The 26,404-nt window shown below is 45.1% G+C and overlaps 2 protein-coding genes across 7 annotated transcripts in view; one reads left to right on the top strand and one right to left on the bottom strand.

The window, feature by feature from the left end:
* Window positions 1–26,404, top strand: part of CDC25C (cell division cycle 25C) — a 55,952-nt gene that overhangs the window by 3,321 nt on the left and 26,227 nt on the right. For 4 of the 5 annotated variants that reach the window (XM_009209188.4, XM_009209186.4, XM_009209187.4 and 1 more), the window contains exons 2-8: window positions 3,232–3,459; window positions 5,397–5,491; window positions 6,515–6,560; window positions 8,999–9,032; window positions 9,143–9,232; window positions 10,843–10,941; window positions 17,412–17,564. In XM_009209188.4, the coding sequence (XP_009207452.2) occupies window positions 3,232–3,459; window positions 5,397–5,491; window positions 6,515–6,560; window positions 8,999–9,032; window positions 9,143–9,232; window positions 10,843–10,941; window positions 17,412–17,564 (745 nt within the window). Of the gene's footprint in view, window positions 1–2,485; window positions 2,856–3,231; window positions 3,460–5,396; window positions 5,492–6,514; window positions 6,561–8,998; window positions 9,033–9,142; window positions 9,233–10,842; window positions 10,942–17,411; window positions 17,565–26,404 lie in introns of those variants that run through there. The other variant, XM_003900161.5, reaches the window with a different exon arrangement.
* LOC110743536 (oocyte-specific histone RNA stem-loop-binding protein 2-like) lies at window positions 526–2,472 on the bottom strand. 2 transcript variants are annotated; one of them, XR_004183829.1, is made up of 3 exons: window positions 2,121–2,472; window positions 922–1,017; window positions 526–811 (listed from the first exon to the last, which is right to left on the bottom strand). XR_004183829.1 is itself a non-coding variant. In XM_021939719.2 (3 exons), the coding sequence occupies exons 1-3, from the start codon at window positions 2,145–2,147 to the stop codon at window positions 703–705; spliced, it is 249 nt and encodes an 82-aa protein (XP_021795411.1). In that variant the 5' UTR covers window positions 2,148–2,472; the 3' UTR covers window positions 526–702. The 2 variants fall into 2 exon arrangements, 1 of the variants encoding a protein (XP_021795411.1); XM_021939719.2 differs by having other exon boundaries at window positions 2,104–2,472.

Below are 26,404 nucleotides of genomic sequence, written 5' to 3'. Positions count from 1 at the left end.
TGACTTCCCTTTAAAATAATTCTACCATTTCACAGTTTGTATGCATGCATGTAAACTTACATGTAATTAGCTAAGTATGTTGCAATTAGCTAAGCCAGCTGGAATCATGAGGAGATAGTAAAAATGTTTGGTAGGAAAACAATTTCATTAGGAAAAGTAGAGCTTTTAAGAGTTTTGTTGGCCAGGCATGGTGGCTTACGCCTATAACCCCAGCACTCTGGGAGGCCGAGGCGGGTGGATTACCTGAGGTCAGGAGTTTGAGACGAGCCTGGCCAACATGGTGAAACCCCGTCTCAACTAAAAATACAAAAATCAGCTGGGCGTGGTGGTGGGCACCTGTAGTCCCAGCTATTTGGGAGGCTGAGGCAGGAGAATCGCTTGAACCCCGGAGGCAGAGGTTGTAGTGGGCCAAGACCACGCCACTGTACTCCAGCCTGGGAGAGAGTGAGACTCTGTCTCAAAAAAAAAACAAAAACAACCCCCCCCCCCAAAAAAAAAAAAAAAACACTCTTAAGGACTAGGTATATAACTTCTATTTGAGAAAAGTCTCAGAAACTTATTTTTGGGCTAGATTTTTACAGAATTTGTTTTAGGAATGCTGCAACTTTGTCAGAGTGCTCAGATTCTAGTATATTTCTATCACCTGACATTGAACTAAAGCTACTTGGTTGACATCTTTGTTGTGACCACCCACAACTGCACTTACTTGAGGACCTGGTGCAGAAAGCACTGGTAGCCAGGTGTGCACTTGCCATAATCTATCTGCTTTTGCCACCACTGGAGAATAACTTTGTCTGTCTCTACTTCCCACCTGCAGGGAAGTATACAGTTTCCCACAAAGTGTGATTATACTGTAGTCGTCAAAGCAGATAACAACTCATCCCATACTCCCTTAATCCCCAGCCTGATTTTCAAACTCACCTGGCATAGCAAGGCTCTGTGCTAACTCCCACACTCACTGTCTGTATCCTAGAGGACCAAGACTCCTCACACATCTCCTTTCTGGGGAAGCAGTTTCTACAGATGCAAAGGGTATTAGGATAAAAACCAGCTGGCTACACTGTGCCTCTCAGCCACTACCACCACCAAAATCCTGACATCAGACACAAGTTGCATTTTGACTTTTGTTTCTCAAAGCTTGATCTGTAAGCTGTCTGCATGGGTAGCACCTGGGGGCCTTGATAATGACCCCACTTTAGACCTATTGAATTATCGTTTCTGGAGCCTGCATGTTAAAGAGCTTCCAAGGTTATTTTGAACATTTTTATTATGGAAATTTTCAAATATACACTGAAGTAAGGAGTATGGGGTAATACCTTACCGCTCAAAGTATGTTCCTATGACCAGCTACCTCACCATCAGCTGGGGGCTTATTAGACGGGCAGAATCTCCGGCCGCAACCACAACCCAGACCTCCCAAATCAGAATCTGCATTTAACAGGTCCTCAGGTGGTTAGTGTGCAAATTAAACGTTGAGATGCACAGATATGATGGACCTTCCTGCCCCCTATCACTCAACACTCAGGGTCAATCTTGTATCATCAATACCCTCCCCCAGCACAGGATTATTTAAAAGCAAATCCCTAACATTAGGAATGTCTTTTTGTTTCACTCTAATGCCCAGGCTGGAGTGCAGTGGTGCAACCACCGTCTCCCGGGTTCAAGCAATTAATCATGCCTCAGCCTCCCAAGTAGCTGGGATTACAGGTGTGTGCCACCACACCCAGCTAATTTTTGTATTTTTAGTAGAGACGGGGGTTTCATCATGTTGGCCAGGCTGGTTTTCAACCCCTGACCTCATGTAATCCACCCACCTCGGCCTCCCAAAGTGCTGGGATTACAGGTGTGAGCCACCGCGCCCGGCCAGTAATTTCTAAATATCACCTCGTCAATGTTCAAATTTCCATGAATAACCAATCTTTGAGGTCCTCTGGATTGTGATAAGGATTATACCAAGATAATTTAATTCCTCCACTTTCCCTGCAACGGAATTTCTTTTTACCCACGTAAACTAGCGTCTCTGAGATGCTGCACACTAAAAGAAACGCCAAACAAAGAAAGCTCTTGGAAGGGGCTAATGCCTCTCAGCATAAACACACACACCTGTCTCCCCCCAATACCTGCCACACCAGCAGCAAACGCTCCATCTCCCGTGGAAGGCCAGCAAAACTCAGAAGAAAACGTCCGCGAAAACGGCACGAGAAAGAAGCAAGGAAAATGAAACGCTTACAACACCCTCCACCCAAAAGAATCTCTCCTAGTATTATCCTAGCGAATGGTCATCACTAGTAAGGTGCGATTTAAATCTCCCGGGGTTCGTGGGGCTGAGGGAAAGAAGAAAACAGAAAGGGTGTGGCGATTGGTGAGAGGGAGAGCCAATGATGCGGCAGCCTCCCCGTGAGGCGGAGCTTACCCCGCAGCCTGCCTAACGCTGGTGGGCCAATCACTATCCTGCTCTGGCTATGGGGCGGGGCAAGTCTTACCACTTCCAGAGCAAGCACACGCCGGGTAATGTGCCAGCCCAACGATAGGCCGTGAGGGTCTAGGCGCGCGCACGGAGATTGGCTGACGCAGCTTAGAGGCGAGCGGGGATAGGTTACTGGGTGGGCGGAAGGTTTGAATGGTCAACGCTTGCGGCTGTTGATATTCTTGGTCGCAGGCCATAACTTTGGCCTCCTGCGCGGGGAAGACGCTGAGTCCGACGTTGGCCTACCAAGTCGGGAGGCAGAGTTGCAGTCTGGTTAACTGCCTCCTTTCCCCCAGATTTTCTTTCATTCTGCTCGAGTCTTCGCCTGTGTCCGATCCCTATCCACTTTCCCTCCTCTTGTAGGCAAGCCTCAGACTCCAGGCTTGAGGTAAGTCCGCAGCCGTCTCCGCCACGGAATCACGGAGACCCCATTGTCCCCTTAGGGTCCAGTCGGCCCACACAAACAGAGATTGGGAGGGCCGAATGGGCACTGTCGCGAGTTACGACCTGGGTTCTTTCTGGTCAGGAGTCTCGAGCTGTGTGGCGTGGAACAAGTCAAAATCCTCTCTTCATTCCGTCTTTAAGGTCCTAAGGTTGCCTCTCGTCGGTGAATTCAGGTTCTAACCTGGAGCCAGGCTGTGAATCACCCTTCGGGAATGCCCCTCTTCCAATGCTGATCCGCCTGGCTGGAAAGGGTGGAGGAGTTTGGGAAAGCTGAGGGAACTGTGAGGTACCGATATAGATGATGTTTTCCTCCTGGCTAGGTTTTGTTTTTCTCCTGGTGAGAATTGGAAGACCATGTCTACGGAACTCTTCTCATCCACAAGAGAGGAAGGAAGCTCTGGCTCAGGACCCAGTTTTAGGTCTAATCAAAGGAAAATGTTAAACCTGCTCCTGGAGAGAGACACTTCCTTTACTGTCTGTCCAGATGTCCCTAGCACTCCAGTGGGCAAATTTATTGGTGATTCTACAAACCTAAGCGTTTTGTCTGGGTAAATATACTTTTATTTTTACACTTTATTGCCTTTGCTATTTCCAAACAGTTGGGTTTGTTTGTTGGTTTGTTTTCAGTTATCCTGGCTCAAAGGTCAGGGTTTAAGTCTCAGCTCTGCCCTTGACTGTGTAACCCTTTTGAGTTCTTTTTTTTTTTTTTTGAGACGGAGTCTTGCTCTGTGCCCCAGGCTGGAGTGCAGTGGCGCAATCTCGGCTCACTGCAAGCTCCGCCCCCCGGGTTCACGCCATTCTCCTGCGTCAGCCTCCCAAGTAGCTGGGACTACAGGCGCCCACCACCACGCCTGGCTAGTTTTTTGTATTTTTTTAGTAGAGACGGGGTTTCACGGTGGTAGCCAGGATGGTCTCGATCTCCTGACCTTGTGATCCGCCCGCCTCGGCCTCCCAAAGTGCTGGGATTACAGGCTTGAGCCACCGCGCCCGGCCCCTTTTGAGTTCTTTTCTGTGACAAGAAATTATAATACCAGCCAGGCGAGTTGGCTCATACCTGTAATCTCCGCACTTTGGGAGGCTAAGGAGGGCGGATCGCCTGAGTCCAGGAGTTCAAGACCAGCCTGGGCAACATGGCAAGACCCCGTCTCTACAAGAAATATTAAAAATTAGCTGAGCGTGGTGATGTGCGCCTATAGTCCCAGCCACTCAGGAGGCTGAGGTGGGAGGATTGCTTGAGCCCGGGAGCTGGAGGCTACAGTTAGCCATGATCGCCTCACTGCACTTCAACTTGGGAAACAGAGTGAGACTCTATCTCAAAAAGAAAAGACAGAGGCCGGGCGCGGTGGCTCAAGCCTGTAATCCCAGCATTTTGGGAGGCCGAGACGGGTGGATCACGAGGTCAGGCGATCGAGACCATCCTGGCTAACACGATGAAACCCCGTCTCTACTAAAAGATACAAAAAACTAGCCGGGCGTGGTGGCGGGCGCCTGTAGTCCCAGCTACTCCGGAGGCTGAGGCAGGAGAATGGCGTGAACCCGGGAGGCGGAGCTTGCAGTGAGCCGAGATCGGGCCACTGCAATCCAGCCTGGGCGACAGAGCGAGACTCCGTCTCAAAAAAAAAAAAAAAAGAAAAGACAGAAAAGAAATAATAATCTCTTCCTATCTTACTAGGATCTTGTGAAAATCAAATGATGTGATATCTGGCAAAAGTCTTTGAAAACTGCTGCATTACGAGTCGGTCACTTTATTAGTATTAATATTAACGTTATTGCAGTTGTACTTTGAATTCTGATCATACCATGTCTCAACTAGCAAACGAAGAGAAGTAGTACCTGAGAAAAACTAGGGACTCCGGGGAGAAATCAAGCCTGTGTTCATGGTGCTCAGGACAGGGAATGTGGAGTCAAGATCCTCCTTGGCCAATAAACTCTGGGCCTCAAAAAAAAAAAATTATCTGTTTCATATGTTGGTAAGGAGAAAATGAGGTACAGATTATGGTAGTGGGAGACTTTTCTCAGCCCAGTCTGAGATATTTCCAAAAAGCAATTAGATTTATTTGGACACTGTTCAGATAATCTGATAGTCATTAAGGGGTGTTTCAGATGAAGAGGATTGGCCGGGCGCTGTGGCTCACACCTGTAATCCCAGCACTTTGGGAGGCCGAGGTGGGCGGATCACCTGAGGTTAGGAGTTCAAGACCAGCCTGGCTGACATGGTGAAGCCCCATCTCTACTACAAATAGCTGGGCGTGGTGGCAGGCGCCTGTGATCCCAGCTATTTGGGAGGCTGAGGCAGGAGAATCGCTTGAACCCGGGAGGCGGAGGTTGCAGTGAGCCAAGATCGTGCCACTGTACTCGAGCCGGGGAGACAGAGCAAGACTCTATTGCAAAAAAAAAAAAAAAAAAGAAGAAGATGACATGATCTTTGACTTTTAAGGATATAACAATCTAATGGAAATTTCGATGTACCATTATGTCTCAACAGAGGAACCCCAAAACGTTGCCTTGATCTTTCGAATCTTAGCAGTGGGGAGATAACTGCCACTCAGCTTACCACTTCTGCAGACCTTGATGAAACTGGTAGGGAGAAGGGATATAAAGGCCTTGAAGGGAAGAATAACTTTTAAGGGAGAAAACAGGGAAGTAGGATAGAGACAGAAGGTGGTGAAAGTATAAAAAGAGTCTGCCTAGAGAGATGGCATTTTGTGGGTAACTAGAGAATTTTTGAGAATGATTAAGCCAATGGGAAGAGAAAGATAATAACACTAATAGGAGCTACTTTGCATTTGAAAATGTTAGACAAGTAGGAACATATTTTGTTGACTGATTAACGGTGGGAATGAAAGTATAGTCATTAGGATATGAGAAGTTTTGTGCCTTAGTCTAATCTCAGCAGAGGCAAAGAAACCAGCGTAAAGAAATATGTTGGCCAGGTGCAGTGGCTCGTGTCTGTAATCCTGGCACTTTGGGAGGCCAAGGTGGGCAGATCATGAGGTCAAGAGATCGAGACCATCCTGGCCAACATGGTGAAACCCCATCTCTACTAAAAATACAAAAATTAGCTGGCGTGGTGGCGCGTGCCTGTAGTCCCAGCCATTCGGGAGGCTGAGGCAGGAGAATCGGTTGAACCCGGGAGGCGGAGTTTGCAGTGAGCTGAGATAGCACCAATGCACTCCCGCCTGGCGACAGAGCGAGACTGCGTCTCAAAGAAAAAGAAATACATTGTCAATTAATTCTTATATGTTTTATATAAAATATTCCAAAAGGAATGTTTCATAAGTTAACCTTCCAGAATTCTAATTTCAGATTTTCTGAGTGATAACTTTTCTTTTCTACTCATAAAAAAAAAAAACAAAACAACTCCGTAGGTAGCAAAGTGCAGTGTTTCCCAGCACTACTTCTTTTAGTGACACATATAAAACCTTAAGTTTCTGTGAAATTGTACCTTGTACTATGAAATGGGTATCAATCGAGAGGCTTTGTATTCAAAAGCTCAGTCCTTGAAATTAATATGGCTTACTGGTAATGAAGAAAATCTGAAGGAAAAACAGGATGCATGGACAAAAATAACTCCTTTTACTGATTTTTTATATTTGATTGCAGGTCACCTGGATTCTTCAGGACTTCAGGAAGTGCATTTAGCTGGGATGTAAGTTCTGTTGCTAAATGAACCCCATGCAAAAGCTTTTTAGCACTGGTCATAGAGATTTTATCCTGTGCGGATTCTGCAGAGTGCAAAACCTTTCATATTGGGTATAAGTGGGCTTTGAGGCCTAGTTCCTTACCTTGAACAGTTTCTAAGGTTTCCAGATCTAAATAGTGTTGTGAAAATGAAGGCTATTCATTTTAACTGTCATAATCAGAAGTATCTATAAGGAAATGAAGGAAAATGGTATACTACACTTATACAGGCTTTTATTTGAATGTGGAAAGTGCTGTATCTCAGTAATTCAAAGTACAGAGTGGCCAGGCGCGGTGGCTTACATCTGTAGTAATCCCAGCACTTTGGTAGGCCAAGGCAGGCGGATCAGTTGAGGTCAGGAGTTCAAGACCAGCCTGCCCATCATGCAGAAACCCCATCTCTATTAAAAATACAAAAATTAGCCGGGTGGGGTGGCACATGCCTGTAATCGCAGCTACTTGGGAGGTTGAGGTAGGAGAATTGCTTGAGCCCGGGAGGCGGAGGTTGCAGTGAGCGGAGACCACACCACTGCCCTCCAGCCTGGGCGACAGAGCGAGACTGCGTGTTGAAAAGAAAAAAGAAAGTACAGAGTGTAGGCTCTGGAATCAGTGTCTGGATTCCTGGCTTACTACTTCATTCACCAGTTGTGACTCTGACAAGTTTTTTTTAACTTCATTAGACCTTAATTTTTTTTATTTGTAACATGGAGACAATAATAGCACTTGTCATAAAGTAGCTATTGTAAGGATTAAATAACCTGTGTATCTAACACATACCAAGCATTTTATTTATGTATTTATTTTTATTTTTGAGATGGAGTCTGGCTCTGTTGCCAAGGATTGAGTGCAGTGGCGCCATCTTGACTCACTGCAACCTCTGCCTCCCTGTGTTCAAGCGATTTAAGCGATTCTCCTGCCTCAGCTTCCTGAGTAGCTGGGATTACAGGCGTCCACCACCATGCCTGGCTAATGTTTGTATTTTTAGTAGAGATGAGGCTTCACCATGTTGGCCAGGCTGCTCTTGAACTCCTGACCTCAAGTGATCAGCAACCCCCTCGCCCTCCCAAAGTGCTGGGATTACAGATGGGAGTCACCTGGCCCGGCCTGAATTGCTTTAAATGCTCTAACCCAGATAGATAATGAAATCCACAGAGGGAGGATAGAAATTTATATATAGATATGTTTTTTGTTTGTTTGTTTTGTTTTTTTTTTTTGGAGATGGAGTCTCACTCTGTTGCCAGAATGGAGTGCAGTGGCCTGATCTCAGCTCACTGCAACCTCCGCCGCCCAGGTTCAAGCGATTCTCTCGCTTCAGCCTCCCGAGTAGCTGGGACTACAGGCACACGCCACGACGCCCAGCTAATTTTTGTATTTTTAATAGAGACGGGGTTTCACCATGTTGGTCAGGATTGTCTCGATCTCTTGACCTGGTGATCTGCCCGCCTCGGCCTCCCAAAGTGCTGGGATTACAAGCATGAGCCCCCACGCCGGGCTTTTTTTTTTTTTTTTTTTCTTCCAGACGGAGTTTTGCTCTTGTTGCCCAGGCTTGAGTGCAGTGGCGGGATCTCGGTTCACCACAACCTCCCCCTCCCGGATTCAAGAGATTCTCCTGCCTCAGGCTCCCGAGTAGCTGAGATTACAGGTATGCGCCACCACGCCCAGCTAATTTTGTATTTTCAGTAGAGAGACGGGTTTCTCTGTGTTGGTCAGGCTGGTCGCGAACTCCCAACCTCAGGTGATCCTCATCAGCTCAGCCTCCCAAAGTGCTAGTATGGAGCCACCCCGCCTCGCCAGAAATTAAATTCTTAAAATAGTCTTCTGACAGAATGGGAGCTCACGCCATCTAGCAGCTGAGGCGATGGATCACAAGGTCAGGAGATTGAGACCATCCTTGCTGGTCATAGAATCCCTCGCTCTCTGGCTTCGCTGTGGGCTGTACCAGCTGGAAGGGAGGCGGCTGCCAGTCCCAGCTACTCAGGAGGCTGGGAGGCAGGAGAATGGCGTGAACCTGGGAGGCAGGCGGGCTTTGCAGTGAGCCGATATCCTGCCACTGCACTCCAGCCTGGGTGACAGAACCAGACTGTCTCAAAAAAAAAAAAAAAAAAAAATTAGCCCCAATACACTGTGCTGGAAAATTAGTAAATTGTATAAAACTCGTTCATCTTTGGTACATGTTTATTTATATGGTTATACAGGCAAAATGAGGGTCTTATCCCCAAGATATCACTTGAGTCTTCATATTTACCACAGAGAATACCCTATGTATTGTTGTTGGAAGAGACATATCAACTGGGAATAGGGCTCCTAGAATGAAATTTTTAAAATGTTGGGATGCACCAAATCCACTGAAGAATAATCAAACAGTATTTGGGGCTAACCTGACAGGCAGTTTGTTTTAATCTGCAGGAATTATCACCAGCACCTAATGAAATGTAGCCCAGTGAGTAGCCTCTCTTTTTTGGGTTTGGGTTTGCTTTTCAGGTGGGAGGCAGAGGGTTTCCATTGCACCTGTGACCTGATGCGGGACATTCTCAGCAAACTCTTTTTTAGGCACAGCTTCTCTGTAGCACTCCGAATGGTTTGGACCGTGGCCATAGAAAGAGAGATGCAATGTGTAGCTTATCTGCAAATAAAGAAAATGTGAGTGTTTAATGGAAACCTAGATATATTGGCAGTTTTATTTTTTTGAGTGAAGAAACTTGTTGTTATCATAGTGAGACGTAGAACTGTTTATACCTCGTATGCTAGACAAGCAAAACTGTATTACTATAGGGGAGAAAAATTGTTTTTGTTTTTTCTTATTAAAGTTTGGCCCTAGGACAGACACCCAGCTCCAAGTTCTCCACAGTAGGTCATCATTTCTCATGTTCAGTTGATCATTTTGAGGATAAAAATTATCCTTACTGTAGTGTAAGGGATTTAGGAGTTTTGTTTGTAGGGTTAACTTGCATAACTTGTTCACAGATTTTTTTTTCCACCACTTTACATGCAAGTGTAGATTTATTAATTTCTTATTTCCCCCTTAGTCTGGCTTTTAAGCCCTTATTTCGAGGAAGCCATGGTACTTTTTATCTAAACCTTAGGTCATCCTTCGTTCCAAGTTAAAACTAGCCTCTTCAGAACCACCTAATCACTAAGATAATTCTGTATCTAATCCCTTCAGCTAATCCTCTTTTCTAGACATCTTTTTTTCTTCCCTGCCTCCCATCCATTTCCCCAGATCATTACCCATAAAAGATAGCTGCTGTTCTTTTCTTACATTGACTTAAGATAGACTCATGTTTTTGGCTGTTCTAATCAGTTTTTTCTTGATTTAATACTGTCCTTCTAATCTCCATTTATAATCACTTTTTATTCATTTATTTTTGAAACTGAGTCTCGCTCTATCGCCCAGGCTGGAGTGCAGTGGCACGATCTCGGCTCATTACAACCTCTGCCTCCTAGGTTCAAGCGATTCTTGTGCCTCAACCTGCCAAATAGCTGGGACTGTAGGCACATGCCACCACGGCCCGGCTAATTTTTGTATTTTTAGTAGAGACGAGGTTTTGCCTTATTGGCCAAGCAGGTCTCCTGACCTCAAGTGATCCGCCCGCCTCGGCCTCTCAAAAGGCTGAGATTACAGGTGTGAGCCACTGCCTGGCCTATAATCACTTTTTTTTTTTTTTTGTGAGAGAGAGTTGCTGTTGTACCCCAGGGTGGAGTGCAATGGTGCAATCTCGGCTCACTGCAACCTCTGCCTCCTGGGTTCAAGCGATTTTCCTGCCTCAGCCTCCTGAATAGCTGGGATTATAGGCATGTGCCACCACACCTGGTTAATTTTTGTATTTTTAGTAGTGACAATGTGTCACCAAATTGGCCAGGCTGGCCTTGAACTCCTGACCTGTGATGATCTACCCACCTTAGCCTCCCAAAGTACTGAGGTTACAGGTGTGAGCCATCATGCCCGGCCAATAATCACTTTTTAAAATCTCACTATCCCCTCCCCAGGCAGGCTCCCTATCCCTACCCCATTCCTTTTACTTGTGACCAAAAATTAGTATCTTCCAAAGCAAATCTGCATGCCTTATATCAAATCCACATCATAATTTGCATCTTCAAATGCAAGGTTATATAGCGTCAGGATATAGGGTCAACTTTGATTACATGAAATGTGTTTTGTAAGGGTTATTCATGGCTTCATCAGATGAAATGTTTTTATCAGGGCCAGCTGACACTTCTCTTCCCCAACTAATGCAGTTTTTCTTATTCAGGAAAACGGCACTTTGAAGCCCTTGGAGTGTCAGGCACCCAGGAACCTGAGGTTTCAAAAGAGACCAGGGGAACCTTATGTGTCTCCTCTTTCTCTGCTGGTAAGTCATTGAACATCATTATTAAGGATCAGTTGAAGTGTTATAGGCTATAGGATGGCAGCTCTGGATTTATGAACCTTTGAATTTTTCTAAACCGGCATCATCAAGCCAAATTTAGGTGAGAAAAAGGGGGTTGGAGAAATAAAGTTTGAGCAGGAAAAGAGAGGAACAATATGTCCTATGATCTTCTTGTTTAAGGAGGAAAAAATATGACTTGGGCTTTTTTTTTTTTTTTTTTTGTGAGATGGAGTCTTGCTCTGTTGTCCAAGCTGGAGTATAATGGCGCGATCTTGGCTCACTGCAACCTTCTGCCTCCCAGGTTCAAGTGATTCTCCTGCCTCAGCCTCCCAAGTAGCTGGGATCATAGGTGCCCACTACCGTGCCCAGCTAATTTTTGTATTTTTAGTAGAGACGGGGTTTCGCCACGTTAGCCAGGCTGGTTCCAAACTCGTGACCTCAGGTGATCCACCCACCTCAGCCTCCCAAAGTGCTGGGATTACAGGTGTGAGCCACCGTGCCTGGCCAAGCTTCTTTTTTTCTTCTACTTTATTCTTTAAAGATTGCTTTTTTATTTTTATTTTTTTAAACACAAGGTCTTGCTATGTTGCCTAGGCTAGACTCGAACTCTTGGGCTCAAGCAATCTTACCACTTTGGCCTACTGGGTAGCTAGGACTACAGGCACACGGATCTGTGCCTGGCTCTGGATGCTTTTCTCTAATAAATGGACCCTAATTTATAAAAGGACTTCCATATTGTTAGATACTTAGTGGTATCCAAATTTTCCTTTTACAAATAATGCTATAATGTAAGTTCTCAAAGTTCTCAAGCGTAAATATATTTGACTGCATTTCGGATTTTTCTCTTCAGTGCTGGATTGAAAGTATATATATATATACACACATAATTTTTTTTTTTTTTTTTTTTTTTGTGATGAAGTCTCTGTCTGTTGCCCAGGCTGGAGTGCAGTGGTAAAATGTCGGCTCACTACAACCTCTGCCTCCCAAGTTCAGGCAATTCTCCTGCCTCAGGGTCCCGAGTAGCTGGGACTGCAGGTGTGTGCCACCATACCCAGCTAATTTTTGTATTTTTAGTAGAGATGAGGTTTCACCACGTTGGCCAAGCTGGTCTTCGAACTCCTGATGTCAAGCAGTCTGCTTGCCTTAGCCTCCCAAAGTGCTGGGATTGCAGGTGTGAGTGAGCCACTGCATCTGTCTTAGGTATAAATTTTTAATCTGCTCATCTTGTCAGTGTCACATAAAGTTTTTATTTTATTTTATTTTATTTTATTTTTTAAGATTGATTCTTGCTGTGTTACAAGGCTAGAGTGCAGTGGTGTGATCTCAGCTTACTGCAATATCTGCCTCCCAGGTTCAAGTGACTCTCTTGCCTGAGCCTCCTAAGTAGCTGGGATTATAGGTACATGCCACCACATCCACCTAATTTTTGTATTTTTAGTAGAGACAGGGTTTCACCATGTTGACCAGGATGGTCTCAATCTCCTGACCTTGTAATCCGCCTGCCTCTGCCTCCCAAAGTGCTGGGATTACAGGCGTGAGCCACCGCCCCCGACAGTATCAATATTTTTAAAGTTTTTTTTCTTTCTTTCTTTTTTGTTTTCTCCTCTCCCTAGAAATAGGGATCTCGCTGTGTTGCCTAGGCAAATCTCAAACTCCTGGGCTCAAGCCTTAAGGTTTTGATACTTTCTCCAATTTTTTTCTTAAAAAGTTATAAGAATTTACATTTTCATTAGCAATCCATATCTCATAGAATTAATTTATTTATTTATTTATTTTGAGACAGAGTCTCACTCTGTCGCCCAGACTGGAGTGCAGTGGTATGATCTCAGCTCACTGCAACCTCCGCCTCCCTGGTTCAAGCAATTCTCCTGCCTCAGCCTCCCGAATAGCTGGAACTACAGGCACACGCTGCCATGCCCAGCTAATTTTTTATATTTTAGTAGAGATGGGTTTCACCATCTTGCCCAGGCTGGTCTTGAATTTCTGAGCTCAGGCAATCCACTTGCCTCAGCCTCCCAAAGTGCTAGGATTACAGGTGTGAGCCACCCCGCCCAGCCTTCTCATGGAATTTTTTTTTTTTTTTTTTGAGATGGAGTCTTGCTCTGTCGTCCAGGCTGGAGTGCAGTGGGACAATCTCTGCTCACTGCAACCCCCACCTCCCAGGTTCAAGTGATTCTCCTGCCTCAGCCTCCTGAGCTGCTGGGACTACAGGTGCGCGCCACCACGCCCAGCTAATTTTTGTATTTTTAGTAAAGACGGGGTTTCACCGTACTGGCCAGGCTGGTTCGAACTCCTGACCTTGTGATCTACCCACCTCGGCCTCCCAAAGTGCTGGGATTATAGGCATGAGCCACCACGCCTGGCCTTCTCATGGAATTTTTAAAAAAATTACTTTCTGCTGAGCAGTCTAGGGTGGGGGAAAATGCTAATTAGGCCAGATGTTGTGGCTCATCCCTGTAATCCCAGCACTCTGGGAGGCCGAGGCAAGAGGATTGCTTGAGTCCAGGAGTTTGAGTTCCCTAACTGGGGAACACAGCAAGACTACATCTCTACCCCACCCCCATTCTCCCCCAAAAAAGGCTGGGACTTGGTGGTGCATGCCTGTAGTCTCAGGTACTCTGGAGGCCAAGGCAGGAGGATAGCCTCAGCCCAAGAGTCTGAGGCTTCAGTGAGTTATAATTGGGAGGATTGCTTGAGCACAGGAGTCTGAGGCTGCAGTCAGCTGAGATGGAGACTCAGTCTCAAATAAATAATACACACATAGATACATACATGGTAAAATCATTTTATATTAAAAATAATTAGCAGTCCACGCATGGTGGTTCATGCCTGTAATCCCACCACTTTGGGAGGCTGAGATGGGTAGATCATCTGAGGCCAGGAGTTTGAGACCAGCCTGGCCAACATGACGAAACCCTGTCTCTACTAAAAATACAAAAATTAGCCAGGCATGGTGGCGCCTGGCTGAGAAACAAGAATGGCTTGAACCTGGGAGGTGGAGATTGCAATGAGCTGAGATCACACCACTGCACTTCAGTGCAGTGATTGGACAGGTGACAAAGAGACTGTCCCAAAAAAAAAAAAAGTAAAATAAATAAATAAATAAAATAAAAATAATTAGTAGTGGCTGGGTGCAGTGGCCCACACCTGTAATCCCAGCACTTGGGGAGGCTGAGGCAGGCTGATCACTTGAGGTCAGGAGTTCCAGACCAGCCTGGGCAACATGGTGAAACTCCATCTCTACCGAAAAAAAAAATACGAAAATTAGCTGGGGCCGGGTGCAGTGGCTCACGCCTGTAATCCCAGCACTTTGGGAGGCTGAGGTGGGTGGATCACGAGGTCAGGAGATCGAGACCATCCTGGCTAACACGGTGAAACCCCGTCTCTACTAAAAATACAAAAAAATTAGCTGGGCGTGGTGGCCAGTGCCTGTAGCCCCAGCTACTCGGGAGGCTGAAGCAGGAGAATGGTGTGAACCCGGGAGGCAGAGCTTGCAGTCAGCTGAGATCGCGCCACTGCACTCCAGCCTGGGGGACAAGAGCGAGACTCCATCTCAAAAAATAAAATAAAACAATAATAATAATAATTAGTAGTGATTTCATGGGATTATGATCCACGCGTATTTTCTCTAGTGTCTTTTGTGCACTTATAATACTGGGGTCTTAACTTACCCAGGCATTCACTTGCCTTTCGTAGACCATGGACTCCAGAGATTTGGATTCTTATTTCTAATCTCAACCCTGAGGGAAAGCTATTTTAACATATTCTTTCCTACGAAGATAAAGCTGATCTTTTTTTTTTTTTTTTTTTTTTTGAGACACAGTCTTGCTCTGTCACCAGGCTGGAGTGCAGTGGTGCGATCTCAGCTCACTGCAACCTCCGCCTTCTGGGTTCAAGCAATTCCGCTGCCTCAGCCTCCCAAGTAGCTGGGACTACAGGCGTGCACCACCACACAAGGCTAATTTTTCATATTTTAGTAGAGATGGGGTTTCACCATGTTGGCCAGGATGGTCTTGATCTCCTGACCTCGTGATCCATGCCCGGGCACTAAGTTGATCGTGTTTTATTTAGGTTTTTGGTTTCTAGGATGGAGGGAAGACCTGGAGTATATTCAATTATTGGATAGTCTTGTGTGTGATTTTTTTTTTAATTGCAGTAAAATGTGCATAATATTTACAATTTTAACTATTTTTGACTGTGCAGTCTAGTGACAGTAAGTATATTAATAATGTGAGACTATCACCAGAACTCATTTCCAGAATTTTTTCATTATTCAAAACAGAAGCTGTATACCCTTAAGTGATAACTCTCCGTCCCTGTTTCTGCCCAGCCATTGATAACCTCTATTTTCTGTCTCAGTGAATTTGACTATTCTAGATACCTCATATGAGTAGAATAATATAATATTTTGTCCTTTTGTGTGTGTGTGTGTGTGAGGTCTCACTCTGTCACCTCTGCTGGAGTGCAGTGGCACAATCATAGCTCACTGTAGCCTCAAACTCCCGGGCTCTGCTCTCCCACCTCAGTCTACCAAGTAGCTGGGACTGCAAATGTGTGCCACTACGCCTGGCTAATTTTTTTTTTTTTTTGACATAGAGTTTCACTCTGTCACCCAGGCTGGAGTGCAGTGGTGCAATCTTGGCTCACTGCAACCTTTGTCTCCCAGGTTCAAGCGATTCTCGTGCTTTACCCTCCCTAGTAGCTGGGATTACAGGCATGTGCTACCATGCCTGGTGAATTTTTTTGTATTTTTGGCAGAGACGGAGTTTCACCATGTTGGCCAGGCTGGTCTTAAACTCCTGGCTTCATGTGATCTGCCCACCTCGACCTAATTTTTTTGTATATTTTGTAGAGACAGGGTTTTGCCATGTTGCCCAGGCTGGTCTCAAATTCCTGGGTTCAGGAGATCCATCTGCTTCAGCCTCCCATAGTGCTGGAGTTATAGGTGTGAGCCACTGCGTCCAGCCTATATTTCCATTTAGCATAATGTCTTCAAAGTTCATCTATGTCATAGCATGTATTAGAATTTCATTTCTTGGCTGGGCGCAGTGGCTCAAGCCTGTAATCCCAGCACTTTGGGAGGCCGAGACGGGCGGATCACGAGGTCAGGAGATCGAGACCATCCTGGCTAACACGGTGAAACACCGTCTCTACTAAAAAAATACAAAAAGCTAGCCGGGCGAGGTGGCGGGCACCTGTAGTCCCAGCTGCTCAGGAGGCTGAGGCAGGAGAATGGCGGGAACCTTGGAGGCGGAGCTTGCAGTGAGCTGAGATCCGGCCACTGCACTCCAGCCTGGGCAACAGAGCGAGACTCCGTCTCAAAAAAAAAAAAAAAAAAAAAAGAATTTCATTTCTTTTGTATGTATATCATATTTTGCTTATCCATTCATCTGTTGATGGACATTTTGAGTTGTTTCCAACCTTTTGGCCATTGTGAATAATGCTGCTATGAACATAGGTATACAAATATCTGCTTGAGTCCTTGCTTTTATTTTATTTTATTTATTTTTTTCCAAGACGGAGTCTTTGCCCTGTCGCCCAGGCTGGAGTGCAGTGGCGCAATCTCAGCTCACTGCAACTTCCATCTCCCCAGTTCAAGCAATTCTCCTGCCTCAGCCTCCCAAGTAGCTGGGATTACAAGCACGTGCTACCATACCCGGCTAATTTTTGTATTTTTAGTAGAGATGGGGTTTCAACATGTTGGCCAGGCTGCTCTTGAACTCCTGACCTCATAATCCGCCCGCCTCGGCTTGTAATCCCAAAGTACTGGGATTACAAGTGTGAGCTGCCGCGCCTGGCCCCTGTTTTTAATTCTTTTGGGTATATATTCATAAGTAGAATTGCTTGATTATATGATGATTCTACGTTTAATTTTTTGAGGAACTAGCATGCTAGTATCCATAGAGTGCCTGTGCACCCTTTTACATTCCCACCAGCAATGCACAAACACTTGTTATTTCTTATAATGGCCATCCTAATGGGTATAAAGTAGTATCTCATTGCAATTTTGATATGCATTTCCATAATGATTACTTATGTTGAGCATCTTTTGATGTCCTTATGGGCCATTTGTATATCTTCTTTGGAGAAATGTCTATTCATGTCCCTTTTGATTGTTATTGTGTTTGTTATTGAGTTGTAGGAGTTCCTTATATATTCTGATATTAATCCCTCATCAAATATAAGACTTGCAAATATTTTCTCCCATTTTGTGGGTTGCCTTTTCATTCCCTTAATGGCGTTCTTTGATGCACAAAAGTTTTTCATTTTGATGAAGACTAATTTATCTATTTTTTTCTTTCATTACCTGTGCTTTCAGTGGCATTATCCAAATCCAATGTCATGAATTTTTTCCCTTATGTTTTCTTCTAAGAGTTTTATAGTTTTAGCTCTTACATTTAGGACTTTGATATATTTTGAATAGTTTTTAATGTTGTCAATATACTTGATAGGACAACGGAAACTTGGTGGACAGTGAAATGAAATATCTGGGCAGTCCTATTACTGCTCCAAAGTTGGATACAAATCCAAACCTAGGAGAAGACCAGGCAGAAGAGATTTCAAATGAATTAATGGAGTTTTCCCTGGAAGATCAAGAAGCAAAGGTAAAGTATTCTGTGATAGTATCTTTGCATTCTTCATATTCCTTCATTCTGTTAAAAGAAAAACTTGAGGCCGGGCGCGGTGGCTCAAGCCTGTAATCCCAGCACTTTGGGAGGCCGAGACGGGCGGATCACGAGGTCAGGAGATCGAGACCATCCTGGCTAACACGGTGAAACCCGTCTCTACTAAAAAAATACAAAAAACTAGTCGGGCGAGGTAGCGGGCGCCTGTAGTCCCAGCTACTCGGGAGGCTGAGGCAGGAGAATGGCGGGAACCCGGGAGGCGGAGCTTGCAGTGAGCGGAGATCGCGCCACTGCACTCCAGCCTGGGCGACAGAGCGAGACTCCGTCTCAAAAAAAAAAAAAAAAAAAAAAAAAAAGAAAAACTTGAGACAAATTAAACTTAGGAGAGTTTATTTGAGCAAAAAAATAACTAGTGAATCCAGCAACCCTCATAGCCAGAACATATTCAGTAAAACTCCAGTTTGCCATGTGGTCAGGCAGTATTATGGACAGAAAGTAGAAATGAAGTATAGAAAACAGAAGTGAGGTACAGAGACAGCCCAGTTGGTTACAGCCTTGAGTTTACCTCATTTGAACATGGTTTAAACAGTTGATTGCTTGTGGTTGACTGAAGCTCAGCTGCTCTGCTTTCCTGAGACTCAGCTTTTTGATACAAAAGTATACTTCTAAATTAGGCTTTCAGTTGAAGTACTAAGTTAGGTTGCAACTTGGTATGTAAAGACTCAAGTACAGAGGCATCCTCAGGCCAAATTTAGTTTAATTAACAATTCATTCTTTTTTTTTTTTTTGAGACAGATTCTCGCTCTGTTGCCTAGGCTGGAGTGCAGTGGTGCCATCTTAGCTCACAGCAACCTCCTCTTCCCAGGTTCAAGCGATTCTCCCGCCTCAACCACTAGAGTAGCGCAGCGCCACACCCGGGTAATTTTTAGTATTTTTAGTAGAGACAGGGTTTCACCATGTTGGCCAGGCTGGTCTTGAACTCCTAGTCTCAGGTGATCCACCCGCCTCAGCCTTCCAAAGTGCTAGGATTAGAAGCGTGAGCCACCATGCCCAGCCAACAATTCATTCTTGAATAAACAATATTTTATGCCTAATACGTATGAGTCACTCTACTAAATGCTGGAGCTACAGAGATCAACAAGATGTGATAACCTATCTTTATTTATTTATTTTTTTAAATGGAGTCTTGCTGTGTCACCTAGGCTGGAGTGCAGTGGTGTTATCTTGGCTCACTGCAACCTCTGTCTCCCAGGTTTAAGCAATTCTCTTGCCTCAGCCTCCCAAAGCACGCCACCATGCCTGGCTAATGTTTTGTAATTTTAGTAGAGACGGGGTTTTGACATGTTGGCCAGACAGGTCTCAAACTCCTGACCGCAAGTGATCTGCCCGCCTTGGCTTCCCAAAGAGCTGGGATTACAGGCATGAGCCACCGTGCCTGGCCTAACCTATCTTTAGACTGAGGGCTACCTGACTGATAGGTTATCAGGTTACTACAGGAATCTTCTTACTGCTGGTGAACAGGCTCCAGTCAATAGTTTGAGTGGATCACCATCAAAGTAACCTAGTATAAGTAATGTCTCCAGGATAGTAGTAATGTATAGAATATACCTAACATGACTTTTTAGGTATTTTATAATACAGTCTTTTGTTTCCTTTTATCTTTCCCATATCACCGATAGATATACCTGAAGCATGTGGGTTATAGCCTATATGCTGATATGCCAAAGATAGTTTGTGAGGCATTTAGCTTTTTTTTTTTTTTTGAGATAGGGTCTTGCTCTGTAGCCCAGGCTGGGGTACAGTGGCACAATTAAAGCTCACTGCAGCCTCAGTCTCCCCAGGCTCAGGCAGTCCTCCCACCTCAGCCTCTGAGTAGCTGGGACTATAGGCACATGCCACCATACCTGGCTAATTTTTTGTATTTTTTGTAGAGACGTGGTTTCACAGTATTGCCCAGGCTAGTCTCAAACTCCTGGGCTCAAATGATTCACACACCTTGGCCTCCCAAAGTGCTGGGATTACAGGCGTGAGCCACCATGCCAGGCCTGTATTTAGCATTTCTAAATCAACTTTGTTGCTTTGAAACAGGTAGAGCTATGAGTTTGTCTTTAAAATTTATTCATTTCACAAGGCCAATATGGTATAGTGGAGTTAGAACAGTTGCATTCTAGTCCTCATGCTTTTATTTTTTTAATTATTTAATTAATTAGATAGAGTCTTGCTCTGCTCTATCACCCAGACTGGAGTGCAGTGTTGAATTCCTGGGCTCAAGCAATCCTCCCACCTCAGCCTCCTGAGTAGCTAGGACTATAGGTGCATACCACCATGCCCAGCTAATTTTTAAAATTGTTTGTAGAGATGGGGTCTTGGTGTGTTGCCCAAGCTGGTTTGGAACTCCTGGGCTCCAGCAATCCTCTTGCCTTTGTTGTGGGATCTTTAGGGTGTTGCTTTTCTGGCTAGAAACCTCTGTGGCCAGTGGTGCCTTTGCCCGAGTTCTTGTCCTGCATCGAGGTACACAGACAAGTGGAGGGTGAGCAAGACGAAGAGAAGCTCTATTGAGTGTTAGAACAGCTCAGAGGAGACTCACAGGGGCTAGCTCTTCTCTGCAGGCAGTTTGTCTTATCCGGTATTCAGCTCTCAGCAGAGAGGAGGCCCTGGAGTGGGTGGCTCCTCTCTTCAGGCAGGTCCTACCTGTTGACTTCCCAGCTCTCAGCAGAGAGCATAGCTTCTCTCTCCTTTCTGGCTGTCTGATCTTTTCTCCATCCTCTACCCTGTTGTGGCTGAGCCTGGGGCTTTTATGGACCTCAGAGGGGAGAAAGTGCTTCCTGATTGGTTCATGGACTGCAGGAAAAGGCAGCACAAATCACCATCTGGTGGGTGGGACTGGCAGCCCGGCCCCCAGCCTTTAAGCCCTCCCTGTCCTGAAGGTGGGGATTTATGGGAACCTCCCTTCCACCCAGGAGCCTGTCTGTTTCTCTCAGCAGTCCATGGCACCAGGCTGCTCACACCAAGGTGCACCTAAAGGCCAGCACTGACCACCCTCAGTCCACACTTGGCTTCCCCTCTTTCGCTTCTGTGTGCCCAAATTCTGGAGGGGGCCAAGGTGGCAGGGTGTTGCCCTGAGGGTGCGCACACACATTCACCCCCGGACTGTAACAGCACCTGGGTTTGCCCCAACGCCACTCCGAGACTGGAGTGGGTGCCAGGAGCAGAGAGAAGCGGGGGTGGGGGTGGGGGGCAGGTTGCAGAGACTATTAGGTCCTGCGCCCAGGAGGGCAGGGATCCTGCCTGCTCCCAGCCCCCACAAGAGCACAGGGAGGCTTGGATCAGCAACCACAACTTGGGCGGCTGCAACCCCACCCAGCAGGGCAAGGCTTCTGCCTGCTCTGTGGAACAGGAGGCCCAGGTTAACAGCGGCAGTTTGTGTAGCTCCAGCAGCACCAGGGGAGCTCCTGCCCCAACTCAGAAGGGGAAGGGCTCCTGCTAGCTCCACGGATCATGCAGCCCTATCCACGCCTCTGCTGCAGCCAGTGTGATGATAGCAGCAAGCCCTCTGTAGTCGCAACTGCCAACACATTGGCCTGTCAAAGTGCTGGAATTACAAGTGTGAGCCACCATATCCAGCCTCATTCTTTTATTTACTTGGTGTTATGACTGTTCACAAGACAACCACCTGACCTCAGTTTTTAATTTATAAAATGGAGAGCATGATAAAAAAACTACCTCCTTAATAGGCTTGTTGTGAATAAAATATTAAAAGCAGTTTGTGTCCTCGTCACATACACACAAATAGTAACTGTGATGAAGGATGTGTTAATGAATTTCATTGTAGTAATCCTTAGATAATATATACATAAATCATTATATTGTACTTAAGTATATACAGATTTTATCATTTATTTATTTATTTATTTATTTATTTATTTATTTATTTATTTTTGTCACCCGGGCTGGTTTTTTGTATTTTTTAGTGGAGACGGGGTTTCACCATGTTAGCCAGGATGGTCTCGATCTCCTGACTTCGTGATCCACCCGTCTCGGCCTTCCAAAGTGCTGGGATTACAGGCTTGAGCCACCGCGCCCGGCCCAGATTTTATCATTTATACCTCAATAAAATGGAAAAAAAAATTAAAAGAGCAGTTTGTAATACAGTAGCCCCATTATCCACAGGGAATACATTCTGAGACCCCCAGTGGATGCCTAAAATTGCAGACAGTACTGAACCCTATATATACTATGCTTTTCCCTATGCATATGTACCTGTGATGGAGTTTTTTACTTAGGCATAGTAAGAGATTAACAATAATAACTAATAATAAAATAGAACAATTACAACAACATACTGTAATAAAAATTATATGAGGCTAGGCATGGTGGCTCATGCCCGTAATCCCAGCACACTGGGAGGCTGAAGCGGGTGGATCACTTGAGGTCAGGAGTTCGAGAGCTGCCTGGCCAACGTGGTGAAACCCCATCTCTACTAAAAATACAAAAATTAGCCAGGTGTGGTGGCGAGCATCTGTAACCCCAGCTACTCTGGTGGCTGAGGCAGTAGAATTGCTTGAACTTGAACCCAGGTGGCAGAGGCTTCAGTGAGCCGAGATCGCACCACTGCACTCCAGCCTGGGCAACAGAGTGAGACTCTTTCTCAAAAAAAAAAAAAAAAAGTGCTGGCTGGGCATGGTGAGTCACGCCTGTATCCCAACGCTTTAGGAGGTTGAGACGGGCAAATCACCTGAAGCCAGGAGTTCGAGACCAGCTTGGCCAACATGGTGAAACCCCGTCTCTACTAAAAATACAAAAAAAATTAGCCGGGTGTGGTGGTGGGCACCTGTAATCCCAGCTACCCAGGAGGCTGAGGCAGGAGAATCGCTTGAACGTGGGAGGCAGAGGTTGCAGTGAGCCAAGATCGCTCCATTGCACTCCAGCCTGGGCAACAAGCATGAAACTCCATCTCAAAAAAAAAAAAAAAAAAAAGTGCTATAGGCTGGTAGCGGTGACTCACACCTGTAATCCCAGAACTTTAGGAGGTCGAGGTGGGTGGGTCACCTGAGATCAGGAGTTCTAGACCAACCTGGCCAAGTATGAAACCTCGTCTCTACTAAAAATACAAAAATTAGCTGGGTGCGGTGGCAGGTGCTTGTAATGCCAGCTACTTGGGAGGCTTAGGCAGGACAATCACTTGAACCCAGAAGTTGGAGGTTGCATTGAGTCAAGATCATGCCACTGCACTCCAGCCTGGGCAACAGAATGAGACTCCATCTCAAAAAAAAAAAAAGAAAGAAAGAAAGAAAAAAGGACATAGGTGTTTGGGAGAGTATTATTTTTGGCTTCACCCTGAGTAACTGGAGGCAGTTTAGTGGTATTAAGTGCCTTCATTTTATTGTGAGTACTTACCCATTTCTAGGATTTTTTTTATTACCCGAAGCAGAAATGCTCTTTTTTTTCTTTTTTTTTTTTGAGATGTAGTCTTGCTCTCGCCCAAGCTGAAGTGCAGTGGTGCGATTTTGGCTCACTGCACCTCCACCTCCTGGGTTCAAGTGACTCCCCTGCCTCAGTCCCCCGAGTAGCTGGGATTCCAGGCACACCTCACCATGGCCGGCTAATTTTTTTGTATTTTTAGTAGTGACAGGGTTTCACCATGTTGGCCAGGCTGGTCTTGAATACCTGACCTCAGGTGGTCTGCCCTCCTCGGCCTCTCAAAGTGCTGAGACTACAGGTGAGCCACTGTGCCTGGCCCCCAAAGAGAAATATTGTACCCAGTAAACAATAACTTCCCATCTTCTCCCCTTCCCCAGCCCCTAGTAACCGCTATTCTATTTTCTGCCCTCTATGAATTTGACTGCTCTAGGTACCTCATATAAAGGGAAGCATACAATATTTGTCCTTTTGTCTCTGGCATATATCTCATAGTGTAATGTTTTTGTTGGTAATCAGTGTGGTAGCATGTATCAGAATTTCATTCTCTTAAAAAAAAAATCAGTTTTACGTTAAATTGTAAAATGCACATAACCTTTATCATCATAACCATTTTCAAGCATATAGTTCAGTAGTAATGCATACATTCCCATTGTTGTATAACCAGTCTCCAGAACTCTTTGTTGTTGTTGTTGTTGTTTGTTTTGTTTTGTTTTTTGAGACGGAGTCTTGCTCTGTCGCCCAGGCTGGAGTGCAGTGGCGCAAACTCGGCTCACTGCAACCTCCGCCTCCTGGGTTCACGCCATTCTCCTGCCTCAGCCTCCCGAGTAGCTGGGACTATAGGCGCTCGCCACTAAGCCCGGCTAATTTTTTGTATTCTTTAGTAGAGACGGGGTTTCACTGTGTTAGCCAGGATGGTCTCGATCTCCTGACCTCGTAATCCGCCCGCCTCAGCCTCCTAAAGTGCTGGGATTACAGGCGTGAGCCACCATGCCCGGCCTCCAGAGCTCTTTTAATTTTGGAAAACTGACACTCTGTGCCCATAAAACAATTCCCATTTTCCCCTTCTCCCAGCCTCTGGCAACCACCATTCTACTTTCTATAAATTTTTTTTTTTTTTTTTTTTTTTTTTTTTTTTTTTTTTTTTTTTTTTGAGACGGAGTCTCGCTCTGTCGCCAAGGCTGGAGTGCAGTGGCCAGATCTCAGCTCACTGCAAGCTCCACCTCCTGGGTTTACGCCATTCTCCTGCCTCAGCCTCCCGAGTAGCTGGGACTACAGGCGCCTGCCACCTCACCCGGCTAAGTTTTTGTATTTTTTAGTAGAGACGGGGTTTCACCGTGTCAGCCAGGATGGTCTCGATCTCCTGACCTTGTGATCCGCCCATCTCGGCCTCCCAAAGTGCTGGGATTACAGGCTTGAGCCACCGCGCCCGGCCTCTACTTTCTATAAATTTGATTATTCTAGATATCTCTGATAAGTGGAATGATATAGGGTATTTTTGTTTTGTAACTCTCTTACTTCAATTAGCATAATGTCCTCAAGCTTTATCTATGTTGTAGCATGTATCATAATTTCATTCCTTTTTATGACAGAATAATATTCCATTGTATGTATATACCATATTTTGTGACATTTGGGTTTCTACCTTTTGGCAATTGTGAATATTGTTGCTTTGAAAATTGGTTTACAAATATCTCTTTGTGTCCTTGCTTTCAGTTCTTTTACTTCTTTGGAGACAGGGTCTCACTCAGTTGCCCAGGCTGCAGTGCAGTGATGTGATCATGGCTCACTGCAGCCTTGAACTCTTTGGCTCAAGCAGTCCTCCCATCTCAGCCTTCCAAGTAACTCAAGTAACTGGGATTACAGGTGTGAGCCACCACACCTGGCCCTGCTTTCAGTTTTTTGTTTTTTTTTTGAGACAGGGTCTCACTCTGTCACCCAGGCTGGAGTGCAGGTGATCTCGGCTCACTGCAAGCTCGGCCTCCCGGGTTCACGCCATTCTCCTGCCTCAGCCTCCAGAGTAGCTGGGACTAAGGCACCTGCCACCACACCCAGCTAATTTTTTGTATTTTTAGTAGAGAGAGGCTTTCACCGTGTTAGCCAGGATGGTCTCGATCTCCTGACCTTGTGATCCGTCTGCCTCGGCCTCCCAAAGTGCTGGGATTACAGGCATAAGCCACCGCACCTGGCCCCTGCTTTCAGTTATTTAGGGTATATACCCAGAAGTGAAATTGCTGGGTCATATGGTTATTCTGTGTTTAATTTTTTAAGGAACTTTTATACTGTTTTCACAGCAACTGTTTCATTTTACATTCCCACCAGCAATGCACAGGGGTCCCAATTTCTTCAGATCATAGCCAACACTTGTTATTTTCTGATTTTGATAATATCCATCCTGATGACTATGAAATGGTATCTCATTGTAATTTTAATTTACATTTCCCTAATGGTCAGTGATGTTGAGCACCTTTTCATATGCTTCCTGGCCATTTGTATATCTTCTTTGAAGAAGTGTCTATTTAAGTCCTTTGCCTATTTTTTAATTGAGTTGTTTCTTTTGTTATTGTTGAGTTGTAGTTCTTTATATATTCTGGATATCAATCCCTTATCAGATAAATAATTTGCAAATATTTTTTCCTATTCTGTTGGTTGCCTATTCACTCTGTTGATTGTGCCCTTTGTTGCAAAAAAGTTTTAAATTTTGATGAAGTCTAATTTATCCACTTTTTTTGTTGCTTGTGCTTTTGGTGTCATATCTGAGAAATCATTGCCAAATTCAATGTCATGTGCCTCTCCCAACCCCCTCCCCTTTTTAAAAAAAATAGTAGGGACAGGGTCTCACCCAGGCTGGAGTACAGTGATGCAATCACATAGCTCACTGTAATTTCAAACTCCTGCCCTCAAGGGATCCTCCCACCTCAGTATCCATAGTAGCTAGTACTACAGGCATGTACCGCCACACCTGGCTAATTTATTTTTTGTAGAGATGGGGGTCTTGCCTTGTTACTCTGCTGGTCTCAAAATTCTGGCCTCAAGAAATCCTCTTGCTTCAGCCTCCCAAAGTGCTGCGATTACAGGTGTGAGTCATTGGGCCCAGCTCCCTATGTTTTCTTTAAAGAGTTTTATAGTTATACCTCTTAAGTTTAGGTCTTTGATTCATTTTGAGTTCAAAAATCATTTAACTGTATATGCAAGAGTTTATTTCTTGGCTCTATTCCATTCCACTGGTCTATATGTCTGTCTTTATGCCAATGCCACACTGTTTACTGTAGCTTTGTAGTAAGTCATTTTATAAATTTTTAATTTCACACATCATCCTTGGATATATTCATTCTCCTTTATGGAAAAGTTAAAACATAACCGCTAAGGATAACTGACCCTATCTGACCAGGAAAGGGCTC

The sequence above is a fragment of the Papio anubis genome, chromosome 5, assembly GCF_008728515.1.
Source record: "Papio anubis isolate 15944 chromosome 5, Panubis1.0, whole genome shotgun sequence".
Classification (NCBI taxonomy): Eukaryota; Metazoa; Chordata; class Mammalia; order Primates; family Cercopithecidae; genus Papio; species Papio anubis.
This window is presented reverse-complemented; position numbering and strand designations above follow the sequence as displayed.